General features: G+C 49.6%; 1 protein-coding gene across 1 annotated transcript; it reads left to right on the top strand.

The window, feature by feature from the left end:
- On the top strand, positions 1-11342 carry TMEM64 (transmembrane protein 64; the record flags this gene model as incomplete). The annotated part of the gene is made up of 3 exons (XM_023522090.1): positions 1-432; positions 6569-6724; positions 9084-11342. Coding segments are annotated over 3 exons (777 nt in total), but the record flags the coding sequence as incomplete, so codon positions are not given.
- Between the last annotated feature and the right edge of the window lie 3940 nt (positions 11343-15282).

The raw sequence follows: 15282 nt of genomic DNA, 5'->3' as shown, positions 1-15282 counted from the left end.
AGCCTGGCGCTGGCCTGCGTGCTGGGCGCGCTGTGCCTGGCCTCGCTGGCGCTGGCCCGCCGCTCGCTGCAGCACCTGCTGCTCTGGGCCGAGGGCCTGGACCCGCTGCTGGGCGTCCTGCTCTTCGTCCTGGGCTTCGTCGTGGTCTCGTTCCCTTGCGGCTGGGGCTACATCGTGCTCAACGTGGCCGCCGGCTACCTGTACGGCTTCGTGCTGGGCATGGGGCTGATGGTGGTGGGCGTCCTGCTCGGCACCTGCGTCGCCCACGTGGTCTGCAGGCGGTTGCTGGCCGCCCGGGTGGCCGCCAGGATCCAGAGCAGCGAGAGGCTGAGCGCCGTCATCCGCGTCGTGGAGGGAGCAGGTGGCCTCAAAGTGGTGGCGCTGGCCAGGCTGACCCCCATCCCGTTTGGGCTCCAGAACGCCGTGTTCTCGGTGAGTGCTGTCGCCCGGCGCGTCCCTCTCCAAGTCCGTGCCGGAGTGCTCCATCAGATGTTGCCTGCGGCGACGTGACAGCAGAAGTTAGTCACTTCCAGTCGCACACAAATAAAGCTGATCCCAGTCGGGCCCCTAGTGGGAGATCGGGTGGAAGGAGGACGGCCCCTTTTTGGCATGAGTTTGATAAAAAATGAACAGTCCCTGTCACTGTGAGTGCACATGATGGAAATGTCCACTTGTCCTCTCGTTTCTCTGGCAGCTTTGGCAGCAGCCAGGGAATAAGGGCTTCGCGGTTCCAGCTTTCTCTGTCGCCTGCTTAGATGCAGCCAGGGTTTTGGCTCGTTTTTAACGACGAGGCTGAAGGAGTGTTTGGGTAAACAGTGGAGCTGGGAGCTGTAGACTCTATTTTTGAGTCTCCTAGTTGTGATAGGCCTTTTCTTCATCTAGTAATTTGCTCTAATCCAATGTAAAGGGAGAAAATTCTGTTAAATCTATGAAGGAACCTCATGTTGAAATTGCTAGGTAGTGAATAAAACAAAACAGGGCGGGTAGCTGTTGCCGGGTGAGCTTGTATTTTTCTTCTTTGCGCACCTGTGGACTCTTCTGCCCCCATGTCCTTATGTTCTGCCATCGTGCTTAATCCCGCGAGCTGGTCTGCATCTTCTGTAGCTGATGGAGGAATAGAAACCCTGCGAGTGAGGGGACCTCCAGCCGGAAGGAAGGAATCCGTCTTTGCAGACTTGGTGACTTTGAAACAAATTACTAACCCTGTCTGCCCGTGCCTTCCTCCTTTCTCAGGTGAAGGCGCTGAACTAGATTGCTGAGTTCCCCAAATGAAATTATTCTACGAAGAGTTCACAGGGAGCTTTTCAGGAACTCAGCCCTTCAGCTAGACTTAAAGAAAACCAGGGAAGTAAAGCAATAGCATTCAAAACCACAGGACTGTTTGCATTTTATGTTGTTAGTGGTTCTGACATTGTTGTTTCAAAAATAAATCATTTTTAGTCTCTAGAAACTTGCTTATTTTATAGTAAGAATAATTCCAAACATCCTACCTCTTTGCGATGTAATTGATTGTTTTTCTTCTTTTGAAATACCTTTTCAGATGTTGTGTTGATTCTAACCAACATCAGTGACTAGAACGAGATTTGATAGAGGCCTGGAATCAGATAGGGGTTATCTGTAGAGACAAAGTTTGGTGTTCACTGTAGTTTGGTAGCCTTGAATTTCCTACAGGTACACATGAACTTTGACCCAAGCTTAGGTAATAACAGACAAGTGTCTTAAGACTTCGAAAGAGGGTTGGGATGAAGGAAAGTGAATAGTTTTATTCCGTTAGTTTGCTTTGTTCTCCGGTATAGCTTGTATCCTTGTTCCTTTTCTTGTCCACCTACTGTGTGCCTACTATCCTAGGTTCTTTGCATATACTATTTCCAACCTTGACGCCAGCCCCGCGGGTGATTATGTGTCTGCTGTAGAATGTCGTCTAACAGTAAAGCGCACAGGGCTGGTGCAGCGGGGCCCTGCTGTCCGCTTCGACTCCGCTGGCCGTGGTCCAGTTGCTTACTTGTAAAACGGGAAAGTAGTGGTTCCTATTTCATAGGTTTACTGAGAAGAAAGCGTCAGGTAAATAACACGAACAGACCTGGTTTAACAGACATTCCCATGTTGGCTTTAGTCGCCATTACTGTCGACGTCACCCAAGGTCAGCTAGGTAGTAAATAAATGGTGGAGTCACACTTGGCACTACAGTCTGATGACAGCACCTCAACCCACAGCTCTATTTCGTCACTGTATATTTAGTGTGTAGTGCAGTCCTGGGGGTATGAGGAGGAAAAGGACTCGTCATCTATTTACTAGTTATCATGTTTTTTTTCCGATAGTATCTCTTTAACATTATTAGGGAAGTAGCAAGCTGTACTCTGTACTTGGCAATTAACCCATTTCCATTTATCCTGAGAATACTGGCCGGGGTGTGTGCGGCTGCAGCGTTCACCCCGAGATTACTCGCGGATCACAGTTCTAACCTCGCCCCCAAAGTTTGCCGCGAAATAGCTCACTTTTATTAACACTTTCGCATGGCCCTAGCATAGTCTTTGGAAACAAACGTCATCATTCCACACATGGCATTCTGTTTTTGGTAGTGGTATTTACATTTACAGAATACAGTGATTCTCGATTGCTGAAAATGTCAAACCCTAGGAAACGTAGCGTTCCTACGCGTGATGTTAAACATCCTTCTCGAACGGCTATTGGCCGAGGGTTCGTTTGATGAGTCGATTTGTATATACACTTGTTACATCAGGATTAGAGACAAGTTCTGTTTAGAAATAAGTCCAAGAACAGTTTTTATATTTTCACATTGAAAACCAGTCAGATTTGCTTCAGCCTCAAAGAGTGTGTTTATGGAAAGTTAAATGAGCGCTGGCAGCGAGCGGCACGTCTCCTTTCCCCCTTCCTCTCCTCCTTACCCACTGGTGACAACTAGTCTGGCAGCGAGTTGGAACTGAGATTGACCGGGGACAACTCTCATTTGGCATTGTGGGTTCAAGAGAAAAGGAGAGAAAGAAAAATGGCCTCTTAAAATAGGTGCTGTTGGCACAGTTTTACTGAGGAAGAAACGGGGGTTCAGCTGGCCACGAGGTTGCCCGGGGCAGGGCGGGCTGTGCCGCCCTTGGATTTGCTCTGTTCCATCTTGCTCCATTCTGCGGTTTGGAGCTTTCTGCTTAGCAGCTCTTCAACCCAGTTACCCGAGTCCTCCCAGGGCGCGGTAGGCAGTGTCTGCTGTGCGAGTCCCTTCTGCCTCCTCCACCGCCCCCACCGCCACCCCTTCTGCTCCCAGCGCCAGTGGCTGCCCCCAGAGGAAGCGGAGTGCTCATGAGGCCCAGGCCTGGGAAGTAGACAGCCTTGCTCAGTCCTCATGTTAAAGGCAGGAGCTGATCGTAGAAAGTGAATATGCATTAGAAGGAGCGGGGGTCTCCCTGGCTTCTCATCTGTTCTTAACCATCGTTCTTTCCTCTCCCGAGTATTGTAGAAGGGGTAAGCAAGCTGGCAGTCCGCTTACGAAACTCTAAATGGAAAATAAGGACATAACCTTTATAGTATCAATTCTTAGATCACAATATGATTTCCCAAGTACGTATTTAATTTTTTCGTCTTTTAAAAATGCACCCACTGTTTCTGCTGGGAAATAGTTAAAAGTTTTTTTCTTCTCTATGTTTTTGGTGTATTTTCTTCTCTATGTTTTTGGTGTATTACCGTGAAGACAGATTTGTAGATTTGCAGTTAGTGTGTGTTTCTAAATACTGTTCTTGTCTGGACACATATCTGAGATCACTGTTTCTTAGTGTTTCAGTCAAGATAGGCTAAATTATGCTGCAGTGACCACCCCCACATCTGAGTGGGTTGAAAAGCAGAGGTTTGTTTACCTGCTTGACACAGGTGCATGTTCAGCTTGGTTTGGGAAAGGGGTGGGGAGTCTCGAGGATCAGACTGACAGCCACCATCTTTCATGTGGCCACTGTGGCTTGGCGAGTTGCACATTGCCTTTTAAAGCTTCCACCTGGAGGTAAAATCACTTTATACTGGCCCAGACAAGTCGCATGGCCACAGCTAAGTTCAAAGGGGCGGCAGGTGCTAGGAGGGAGAGAGATGGAGAGAGAGACTGACCAGCAGGAGTCTCCATGGCTCTGGCACTTGACTACCTCTCTATCTAATCTATCGTTGGCCAGATCCTGACTGCTTCCGCCGCCATGTTCCCACCGCCTGGTTCATCTGGCCTTGAACCTGGCCTCCCTGCTCTGGGCCAAGGCTCCCTAATCTTCTCTGTCCAGACAGATCTTTCAGGAAGATCTGATGGAAGGAAATGTAACTTTGGTTGGTGAACACACAATGCAAAACACATATGACGTATTATTGAATTTTACACTTGAAACCTATATAATTTTATTAGCCAGTGTCACCCCAATAAATTTGATAAAAAGAGGAATATCACAGAAAAAAAAACAAACAAACGCAGATCTGATTTTTGTACTCTCCTGCAGGAAACGCCCAAGTGGGTTTTCTTTTTCTCTCCGGATAAATTCCAAACCCTTAAGCCAACCTCTGCGGCCTCTCTCCTGCCACTGAATGCCAGGATTACCATGTGCCCTCTGATGCATTAACTGATTTAATCCTCAGCACTCCTGGAGGTGGACATGCTGTTTCTGATTCAAACGTAGCAGATCTTATCTGTAGCCTGGAAACTTCAAGTTGTCCTTTTTATCAACTGCTGGAAAAAGAAACTGGTTCAGTCCGAAAGGGCCATTGATGCAAGTGCAGGAGGAGATAGACACCTGTAGCCGTGGAGAAGGAAGTTGCTGATCAAGTTAAAAACTCAAAACGTTCACAAGAGTAACATCCCATTCTGTATTTAGTGAGCATTAGGTTATCTGGTTAAGTCTCTAAGATGTCCCCTTAGAGACAGCTGGACCAACACAATTTAGAGTTACCGCCGGTGACATGTTACCTTTAATTCAAAAATACTACATGGTCATTGGTTGTTATGGGGAACACTATTCATACTGGTGCTTGCAACTTCCAAAGAGATTCCACAGGAGACCCTAAAAATCATTCTGTCTCTTTTCACTCTGGTCATAGAAAAAACGTAAAAAGTCAAGACTGTAGGTTCTATCTCTTAAACAAATCCACATGGAAAAATATGTTCCAATTACTGTTGAACCTTTGAAACCTAAAATAAATTTAAAATAAGAACATAAAGCACAGTCCTTCAGGGAGGGGTCAGTGACTGAGCCAGAGTTCCGGAGGACGCACACCACACACTTGAAATCAGACTGTGACATCTGATTTCACTGTGACGTCTTGAGCTGTTGGTAGTTACTCTTTTGAGCAATACTTTCTGTTGTAAAATGTGTTTATTTTTTAAAATTTATTTATTTTTAATTCTTTAATGTCATCACATATTTGACCCCCTTTACCCCGTCTCCTTCCCCCCTTCCCCTCCTTCTTACCCACTGGTGACAACTAGTCTATTGTCCATGTCCATGAGTGTCTGTTTGTCCTGTTCATTTGTTGCTTTTAGGTTTATATCCCATATATAAGTGATATCATGTGGTTTTCAACTTTTTCAGTCTGGCTTATTTTGCTTAGCGTGATTATCTCGAGGTCCATCCATGTTGTAGCAAATGGCAGTGTTTCATATCTTCTCATGGCTGAGTATATTCCATTGTATGTATGCACCACAGCTTCTTTAGCTGATCATCTATCGTAGGACACTTCAGTTGCTTCCATGTCCTGGCCACCGTGAGTAATGCTGCTATGAACATGAGTGTGCAAATATCTTTTCTCATATGAGTTTTCAAGTCTTTGGGGTTGGGGTAAATACCCAGTAGAGGGATTGCTGGATCAGATGGTAGATCAATTCTTAGTTTGTCGAGTAACCTCCATACTGTTTTCCACAGTGGCTGTACCAATTCGCAGTCCCACCAGCAGTGTATGAGGGTCCCTTTTTCTTCGCATCCTCTCCAACACTTGTTATTACATGTCCTGTTGATAACAGCTATTCTAAGAGGTGTGAAATGGTATCTCTCTGTGGTTTTAATTTGCATTTCCCTAATAGCTAGTGATGTTGAACATCTTTTCAAGTTTGTTGACCATTTGTATGTCCTCTAGGGAGAAGTGTCTGTTCAGGTCCTCTACCCATTTTTTGATTGGATTGTTTGTTTTGTTGTTATTGGGTTGTATGAGTTCTTTGTATATTTTGGATATTAGGCCCCTGTTGGAGGCGTTGCTTGCAAATATATTTTCCCATTTGGATGGCTGTCTCTTTATCTTGCTGAGCAGAAGCTTTCTAGTTTGATATAGTCCCATTTATTTATTTTGCTTTTACTTCCTTTGCCTTTGAGGTCCTTGTCAGGGGTCCCTTCCTGCCATGTTTCTGGGGTGTGTGTACTCGGCGCGTAAGTCCTTCGAGGCAGGAGTTGTGTAGGCACCCCGAGATCTTGTGCTGCATGGGGCGGTTGCCGAGTCCGCGGTTGTTCAGGTGAACCGTTCGCATCCGGCCTCCGCACACACAGTTTTATGTGAACTTGGACCTGTACTTGTTGGTGACTCGCCCCCTAACCTGCTCTCCTAGATGACGGGTCTCCCCCTACCCAGCTATCTGATGGCGTCCTCGGCGGGGCTGCTGCCCACCCAGCTGCTGAACTCTTACTTGGGCACCACGCTGCGGACCATGGAAGACGTCATCGCAGAACAGAGTGTCAGCGGGTATTTCGTTTTCTGTTTACAGGTGAGTTCGAAGCCAAGGGCTGCCTCTTTTTCTCTTTGTATTGCATGGCTGATTTAAACCTAACAGATTGTACTGAAAATAATTTAAGAGGGTTTTCCTTTTTATGTCTTTGTTCTTTCAATTATACTTCATATTTTGACACTGACATTTTTAATCGTGTGGATATGTGGAAGTATAGAACTGAATTGACACTTGTTGAAAACTCTTAAAAAGGGAATGACAAAAATCAGGTTCTTTCTGCAGTGATTATTTTCAAACTCATTACTAAATCAAATACTCTATTTTGAGTTAGCGCGAGGTGTTGTTAATACTATGTTTCTAAAGATAATTTTAGTGAAATTTGGTGGGGTTGGGTTTATCTTAGTTTATCCTCAAATTATTGGACTATTCTATTGATATTTTTTAGATTATACTGGCAATGCAAATTTTTATGAAAAATAACCACAACAACAAAAAGTGGAGATCTATTTTGCCCCGATTTGATCTACTTTGTTACTAGGGTGTAATTGGTCTCAGGAAAGACTCGGCTTACAGAAGACAATGGAAGAATGAAAAGTTAGGCAGGAGGCGAAGGGCAGGGTCAGCTGGCAGAGGGAGGGGCTTCCGGCTTCCGCGGTCTGACGTGGGCACAGATTAGCCTCAGCTGAGAGCCGCCTGAGGCGAGGCCGGTGTCCACAGAAGTGCACAAGGCCGCAGCTGTTCCCGTCGGAAGTCCGGCTTCCGTCCTGGGTCTGGCACGGCTGCCCGCCTGGGCCGGGCCCACTGTCCCCGAACCCACCAGCCACAACACCAGCCGGGTGGACCCGGGTCCCTTCCGCTGTGCAGCTGCCCCTCTGGGAACATCTAGTCGCACGCGGCTCAGCCCCAGCTGGTGTCCCCGCTGCTTCCTCTGTCCTCCCGCGGCCCCATTTTCCTCCACGGCTGCCTCAGACCCACCTCGCGCCCGTCCTTCTCACAGAGCAGGCAGAAGCCCTCCAGGGGGAACCCCTTGTGATAGGTCACTTTGTTCACAGATCATTGGTAACCCCACGATTTCCAGCAGAGAAGCGCGGGCGCTCCTGTGACGCGCTCGCTTGCTGGGGACGCGGAGAGCAGGTGTCTTTGCCCAGCCTCACTGGGCTGCGCACGCGGGTTGTGGGAGCAGCGCAGGCCACCAGGCCCTGGGCCAGGGACACCTGCAACGCCACGGAGAGGCGGCCAGCTGCCCGCCCCCCACTGCAGGCCGGGGTTTCCATGGCTGGCCTGCTTTCTGCGGCCTTCCCCCCCAGACTGCCACTAACCCGTCCCTGTCCCACTGCGGACCCCGCCCTAGCAGGGGACCCCCAGCGTCTGTGGTCGCGCGGCGTCCCCTGGGTCAGTCCCAGCGTCCATGCTGAGCTGTTTGGGCTCCGAAGCCGCGGTCCCCGCCAACCCTATGGTGGGGTGCAGGGGAGTCTGGGGAGCTCGGCACCCCGTCCTCGCCCCCCCCAGTCAGTCTAACATTTCGTCCAGCTGTGCGCTACAGGTGTCAAACTTACCGTCTCCAACAGGTGTACCTCGTTTTTTAGAGAGAGCAAATATGTTAGAGAACACGCAGGGTTCAGAGGCCCACCTTGAGGACACCTCGTTAGCTTAGAGCCGTGTGAGTGGGGGTGCTCCCCAACCGAGCTGAAGCCCGCACCCGCCCACCTCACCCCCATCTCCGCCTCTACCCCTCCCCCACCCCTCAACGCTGGATCCCGGGTGCTGTCCCCGCGTGGGTGGGCTTCGTGCTACAGTGTTACAGTTGAGGGTCATTCATTCCAGCAGCCTTTGGGGCACGTGACAGGCTCCTGCCCTGCCTCGTGTCACCAACTGAGAACTGTCCCGCGCGTAACTTTGGAGTAAATGCCATCAGGAGATGTGACTGCTGAGACTCTGAGCATCATGTGCAGACTGCTAGAGCGGCCGGTGGGACACTGAAGCCCACGCGGCCCAAGGACTTCACCGAAGTCACCAGGCCAGGCCGGCTTTCCCTCGATGCTTTCTCTAGACTCCCTTCGAGCTGCATCACCTCTAGTGTAGATGTTTTTTATTCCTTGAAGGAAGCTTTGGAGTACGGAGGCAAGTTTTACTTCTCCCGAGCAAACATCACTTATGTGGACGGAGGGGGTGCGCGCGCCGTCCGCTCACCCGATGCCACGTGACAGTTACCTGAGATTTGGGCCGACACTCCCCGCCGAAGCAGCCAAGGAAAGAACAAACGACGCCGTGTGCAAACTGTTTAAAAACCTTGCCCGACCCCACTGAGAGGCAGCCACACGCTGCTTAGCCGTGTGGTGGGCTTGTCTCCCCCCTTCCCTGTGCGAGCGTTAACTGTGCTGTGTCGCCTTGTTCACAGATCGTCGTCAGCGTAGGCCTCATGTTTTACGTGGTCCATCGAGCCCAGGTGGAGCTGGACGCAGCTATCGCAGCGTGTGAGACGGAACTGAAGAGCTCCCCGGGGAAGGGTGGGCAGCCCAACGCGGGCGGCCCCTCGCTCTACACCAAGAGGACCGTGCCGCCTGGAGGCGGAGTCAACATCGTGTGATGCTCCTGAACGTGCCGCCTCCGTCCCTCGGCCTTTCCCTCGTGGGCGGAGACGGCTCTGCTCGTCCTACGGCACAAACAAAATGGACTAGTTTTTAAATTGCACAGTTTTTTAAAGCAAGAATTGTCTTCTGGACACGTGAGTGTGATGTGGTGCAGTCTGGCGGCACCTGGCTGTCATTTGTCACACCCGTGATGGCCTCTGGGGTCTGCACTTTAGCGTTTTCTGTTTTCTTTCTGGGTACTCGTGAACGGAGAAATAACCTAAATATTTTTCTGCTTATGTCTTTATTTATAAAGTCCACGGACAGTTGTATGCACCTCCTACTTACAAAGATGCGTGAGAGTCTACAGTTCTGCGTGTGTAACAGCATCGGTGTCCTGTGCTTCGCTAGTCCTTCCAGAAGGGTACACGGCGGGCGGCTGGGCTTTGTGGTCTTAGGTGGGCCGCTCCGCTTCGCTTGTCCTCACGAGGTACAACCGGACGTGAACTTCAGGTTGGACGTGTTCTTGCAGCCATCGCTGCAGGGCCGTCTGCCCGTTCACAGCTCAGATCCCACGTGGGACTCAAGTGCTCTTAAGATGCCTTTTTATTTACACTGTGTAATATGCAAAGCAAGAGGGGAGTTTCCGGGTGGCCGTGGCTCAGACGACAGACAGCTCATGTTCATTCCGTCCGTCGGCTTCACTCTGCGTCGTCCTTCGTCCGAGGGCCGTGCCGCTGCAGCCCCACCGAAGCAGCTTATTAAAATGACCTTTTTCTTTTTATATTCGTCGTTAGGCTTTGAAATAAAAATGTTATTCCTTTAAAACGGTGGGCTTCCCATCAGTGAAGACGTCACTCGGGTGGCCTTATTTGATCAAAACGCCTTTTTAAAAAACCAAGCTTTAAAATCATGTCTATAATTCCACCGAAGTACACCTACACTTGTCCCCATAGCCTTCAGCTTTAAAACTATGAATATGATGTTAACTTAATGCCCAGTTTGTGTCATTTGCCCTACGAGAGAGTAGGTTTGTATTGTTTGTTTTTCAGTACTTGCTTTTCTCTGATACGACTCAGGAATTCTGAAATGTGAAAATAAGTCTCTCAGTTCTTCCTCTCATGCCATGAATTGAGTGTATTTATTGATAGTACTCGTGAGTATAGCATATAATAATTTGGCATATGATTCCTATGACATATGTATTCATTTATCACCTATTTTTAATACAGTTTAATAGTGAACTTAAACATTAGTTTCTGTTTTGTTTCGTTTTACTATCGAGATACAGACATGGATGCCAGTTCTCTGGTAGGTGTCTCATTTCTGGCTCTGGAGCTTCCAGTTATCAGTGGCCTCCCGTTTGCCATTTCTTCAGGGTAAAGCCTTTGCCCTAACTCCCTGAGTGCCACACAGCTGCCCAGAAGCAGGTCATTCTGGTCTTCTGCCGGCGCTGCATTGCATGCTGTACCGCATAAGTTCTTCGCCCTGTTGCGGGTGTAGTGTTTCCCTTTCCGTCATAATACGTACGTGTGCTTTCTCACCTGTGCCCAACAGTGAAGGTCATTTCTAAGCCCCTACCGAGAAGACCGGGTCCAGTCAGTCTCGGAGGCGCCTGGTCTGCGGCACCTGACTGGCCTCCAAGTCTTTCTTCTACTGGCAAAAAATTAAAGTGTAGTATTGGGATATCCTTAGTCTTTTTGAATCCTAATTACTCGTTTAGTTCTTCTTTTTTTTTTAATGATTTTAATGTAATCCAATGAACATTCGATTTATTCTTTTCTGTCCAATGACAAATTTTTCTTGTGCTCCTAGTTTTCCAGTTAGTTTCTGTTACAGGACTCATTAATTTCAGATCACTACATTCATACTTGTGTTACGCTTCATGTATTTCGAAGTGCATTTATTTACTTACCATTGTGTAACTTGAATAATTCACCAAATGAATACCTTTTGGTAGTATGTAATGAGTTCTTCCAATTGTTGCAGTTTGCTTGGTACTTAAGTATGTAAAAGTAAGAGAGAAGTAATTTTCCTGTATTCTGCCAACCATCATTTTATAAAATAAATCATCCATTTTTACTTAATAGAGTGTAGACTTACTGTTTCTAAGATAAGAGTTCAAAGCCACAGCTCCTCGCTTCATTTCCAGGCTCCGAGTAACAGCAGTCACCACAGTCATGCCACCTGGTAGCTGTCCTTGGCTGGCTTTGGATGTGCCCAGTGGACAAAGCACTGCCGTGCCTCGTCCGGTCCATGTTCAACCCTGCGTCCCCTGCGTATGGCAGCAGCACATTGTGGTGGGACTTTTCCATGCTGCCCATATATTGCTTCCGATCATAGAGTGTGTATTTATAAAATAAAGAGTTTTGGATTTTTCAAACTGTTTACATGCAATATAAAAAAGTTGTCTTATGTACATTTTAAAAAGCATACAATACACCTATTTTCTAAATCTGATGAAAGGTATGTTCTATTTTTAATTCTCTGGGCCTTTTTGTAAGTTTTCCAAATTTTCTGGTTTATTGTTACTGATTTTGTTTACTCTTTGCCAAACTGTATCATGTAAATTATTTTTAGACAGCACCTCGTTTTAAAAACATGTATGTAATAATTCACTAAGTGCTTTCATGTCCATTTTAATTTGATCATCTGATTTGTAAAAGAATTTGAAATCTGTACTTTCTGGTTGTGAAAAATATTAGAACCAAATCTCTGTCCTTAGAAAGTGCATTTTGAGTTTATCTTCAGAAGTGACAATGGGTTTCTTCAGAGTCAGCCGCACTCTGGTTTTATGCACTTTGTAACCAACTCCACACCTTTCCAAGGTGAGTTTCCTGGTTGAGTCGAGTACCTGACTGGCGAACATTTCCCTCCTTGAGAAGCTCCCGAGTTCCGCAGTGACTGGTTTACTCTGCTGTCACTGAGCTGAGGGCTGTGGCTTCAGGCATAGCCCCGCATTTCCGCCAGTCACCGTGCAGTGCTGACTTGGACTGTTCTTGGGAGAGGTGCTGTGCTGGCATATGTCAGTGTTTTTTGAGCTGTGAGACTGTCTTTAGAAGCTTGAGAGAGTCACTAGGTGTGTGCCAGGTCGATGTAGGTGAACCGAGAGGTGCCTGGTGACCCATGCTGTTCACAACCAGGCAGTGTTTGCAGAGGAAGGGTTGATGGCCTCAGGGACAAGGCTGACCTGGGCGTGACCTCCGTGATGCACCTGCTTCCGACAGGTCACACCCTGTATCAGAATGGCAGTCACTGTAACACTGTCTGGATTTTAGGTTGGACACTGCTGATATTTCTGTATGGTGAATTATTTAAGACAAGAGTTTTTAAAGGTCATCTTGAGCCAGAAAGCCCCCTCCCAGGAGGGGTCACCTGCTCCTGAGGACCCTTAACCGGGAGTTCCAGTGACATCACAGAGAACAGTGTTCACTTGTTATCTTGCCCGACTAAATTATAACCTACTTCTGCATTGCTGCACACTGTTCTCCAAGGTGGCTGAAGATTTAAAGTAGCTGGTTCTAAAGGAGAATCAGTCAAGTCTCCGGCTCCCTGGTATTCCAGATCACTGTGCCCGAGGGAGCAGAACCAAAGGTCTTTTACCCTCTTTCTCCCCGCTTTCCCTCTGGAACTTAATGCCACAGAGACGTGTGCCACGGGGGAGGGGCCACGTGCTTCCAAGAATGTGCGTGTGGGTGGCCAGCCCTCCCCGGCGGCGCGGCTGCAGCAGAGGCCCTGTGCGGGCGTGACCGACGCCCTACACGCCGATGTCACCCCTCGCTCCCCCATCGGTTTAGTTCTCTAACACAGCTGTCCCTCGTATCCACGGGGACACGCCCAAGACCCCCAGGGGGTGCCTGAAACCGCGGGTGGCACCGGACCCCAGATCCACCATGTTCCCCCTATAAATACACACCTGCGATGCAGTTCGATCTATAAGGCACAGCAAGAGGTTAGCACGATAGCAACAGAACAGTCATAACAATACACTGTAATTAGTTACGTGACTGGCTTTGGGGCCGACATGAAGCACAATAAGGGTGACGACCACAGCACTGCGACAGCGAGACAGTCCCTCTGGTCACCGAGATGGCCGCTCCGAGACCGGGGCGGGCCATGCACACTGCGTGGAGATGCTGGGCAGAGGGGTGAGTCACGTCCTGGGTAAGATGGAGCTGGATTCATCTCACTACTCAGAATGGCGTTAAAATGTATGCGTTGTTCGTTTCTGGAGCTTTCCACTTAGTATTTGGACCGTGGGTAACTGAAGCCATGGACAAGGCGGAATGCTGTTCCCCACGCCAGAGAACGCTGCCGGCCGGCCAAGCAGCTGGAAGTCGTTTGTCCCATCCTGCAGCAGGTTGAGCTGCCTTTCCGAGGACAGAGCTCCCGGAGTCTAATTTCATGCTGTTTCTTGGCGGCATGTTCCAGCTGCCACGACGCTTTGTTTTTGCACCCAGAGCGACACGGCCTCGTACGTTTGCAGCAGGTCCGTTACTGTCGCGTGTACACCTGCTGTAGCCATTCTGGAGCAGAACTGCTCGCAGAACGTGAAAACGTGGGGTGAGCACGCATCGGCGGGGCTCGGCGCCTCGTCCAGGGACAACGTCCAGACCTGGGTGCGCGGCCTGGGCCACGTGTGGTCGCTCGGGAGCAGCGTCCTGTGCCTGCCGCTGCTGAACCTGCGGCAGGTGTGGTGAACGTCTAGTACTCACCTGCCACGCTGTGACAAAGTTGACTATCCAAACTGAGTAGTTACTGACATTTCTGTCCTGAAAGTGACTAATATTCTGTAGGGTCACCTGCTGGATGAAAGGCTTAAAAATCACAAATACGCAGAGAAGTCGAAAAGAGTAGAATACGTATTGGACTAAAAACAATAATTTGAAAATTATAAAATTCTTAAAGTAGGTGTACAGTTGGAGAATGAACGTGTGTGCTCGTCCGAGGGCGGGGGCGGCCGCGGGGGGGCTGGGTCCCCATTTTCAGCAGAAATGCTGTGGGGCGTGGCCCGTCTCTGGCTCACGGGCTTCCACAGCCCCGGCGACCTTGGCAGGTGGGGCAGGGAACTGAATGCTTTTTTAGTTCATTCCTCAGATTTTACGTCAATTAACTGATTTTGTGTCATCACATTTCTTCCTTAAACGTTCCCCAGAACAGTTCCGCTTGGAACTGCGACCTGGGCTGCTGTCACTGTGCGTGAAGTTATCGGAGCGGCTTCTGGGACACGGCTGGCAAGGCCGTGCTTTCTGGGGTACCCTGGCAGGGAAAACCAGAGCAGGGGGCTTGCCCACCGGCCTGGAGAGCTGCTAGTCTTAGGGAGACAGCAGCTTCTAAGTCTGTGAACAGAAGTCTGACGTGGGCCCTGCCCAAATATGCCAGTTGTCCTTGATGTCCAGGAGGCCAAGGCGGAGCAGAATGGCCAGTGTCCCCGGCTGCCTGCGGAGAGGACTCAGGAGGGCCATGCACAGAGAACTCCCTGCCAACGCCCTCCCAGGAGTTCGCAGCCCGCTGGCTTCACACGTCACCACGGGCACTTCTGAGGTCCCCAGTGTCAAACAGCTGGGAACAGAGAGCACAGACCACAGGGGACGCACTGGCAGACGGCGCACCGTGCAGGAAGCTCGGCCACCTCCAAGCAGGGAAAACCCGTGGCTGTGGGTAGACGCGCCTCGTCTCGGGCAGAAAACTGAGAACAAACACCGCACTTCCGATGTAACAGGTGAGTTCGCGTGTGGACGCGCGCGTCTCCGCATCGTGGACTGTGGGTCTGAAACCGACGGGCAGGAGGGGTAACTTTGGGGGGGGGCGCTGGGGGAGATGATGACGGCAATGATGCCAGAGAGGGAGGAGCGAGGTCGCGCGTCCTCTGCAAAAGGCAAAACCGACCCGACCTGTGCCCCTCCCGGCGCGGGGAGCGTCCTTACCAGACCGCCCCGCGGACGGCACCCCGCGGACGTCACCCCCAGAGACGGCACCCCCATGGTCGTCACTCCCGCAGACATCACCCCCATGGACGGCACCCCC

Source organism: Pteropus vampyrus, unplaced genomic scaffold (assembly GCF_000151845.1).
Source record: "Pteropus vampyrus isolate Shadow unplaced genomic scaffold, Pvam_2.0 Scaffold330, whole genome shotgun sequence".
Taxonomy (NCBI): domain Eukaryota; kingdom Metazoa; phylum Chordata; class Mammalia; order Chiroptera; family Pteropodidae; genus Pteropus; species Pteropus vampyrus.
Note: the sequence above shows the minus strand (reverse complement) of the source record. Positions and strands in the feature narration are given on the sequence as shown.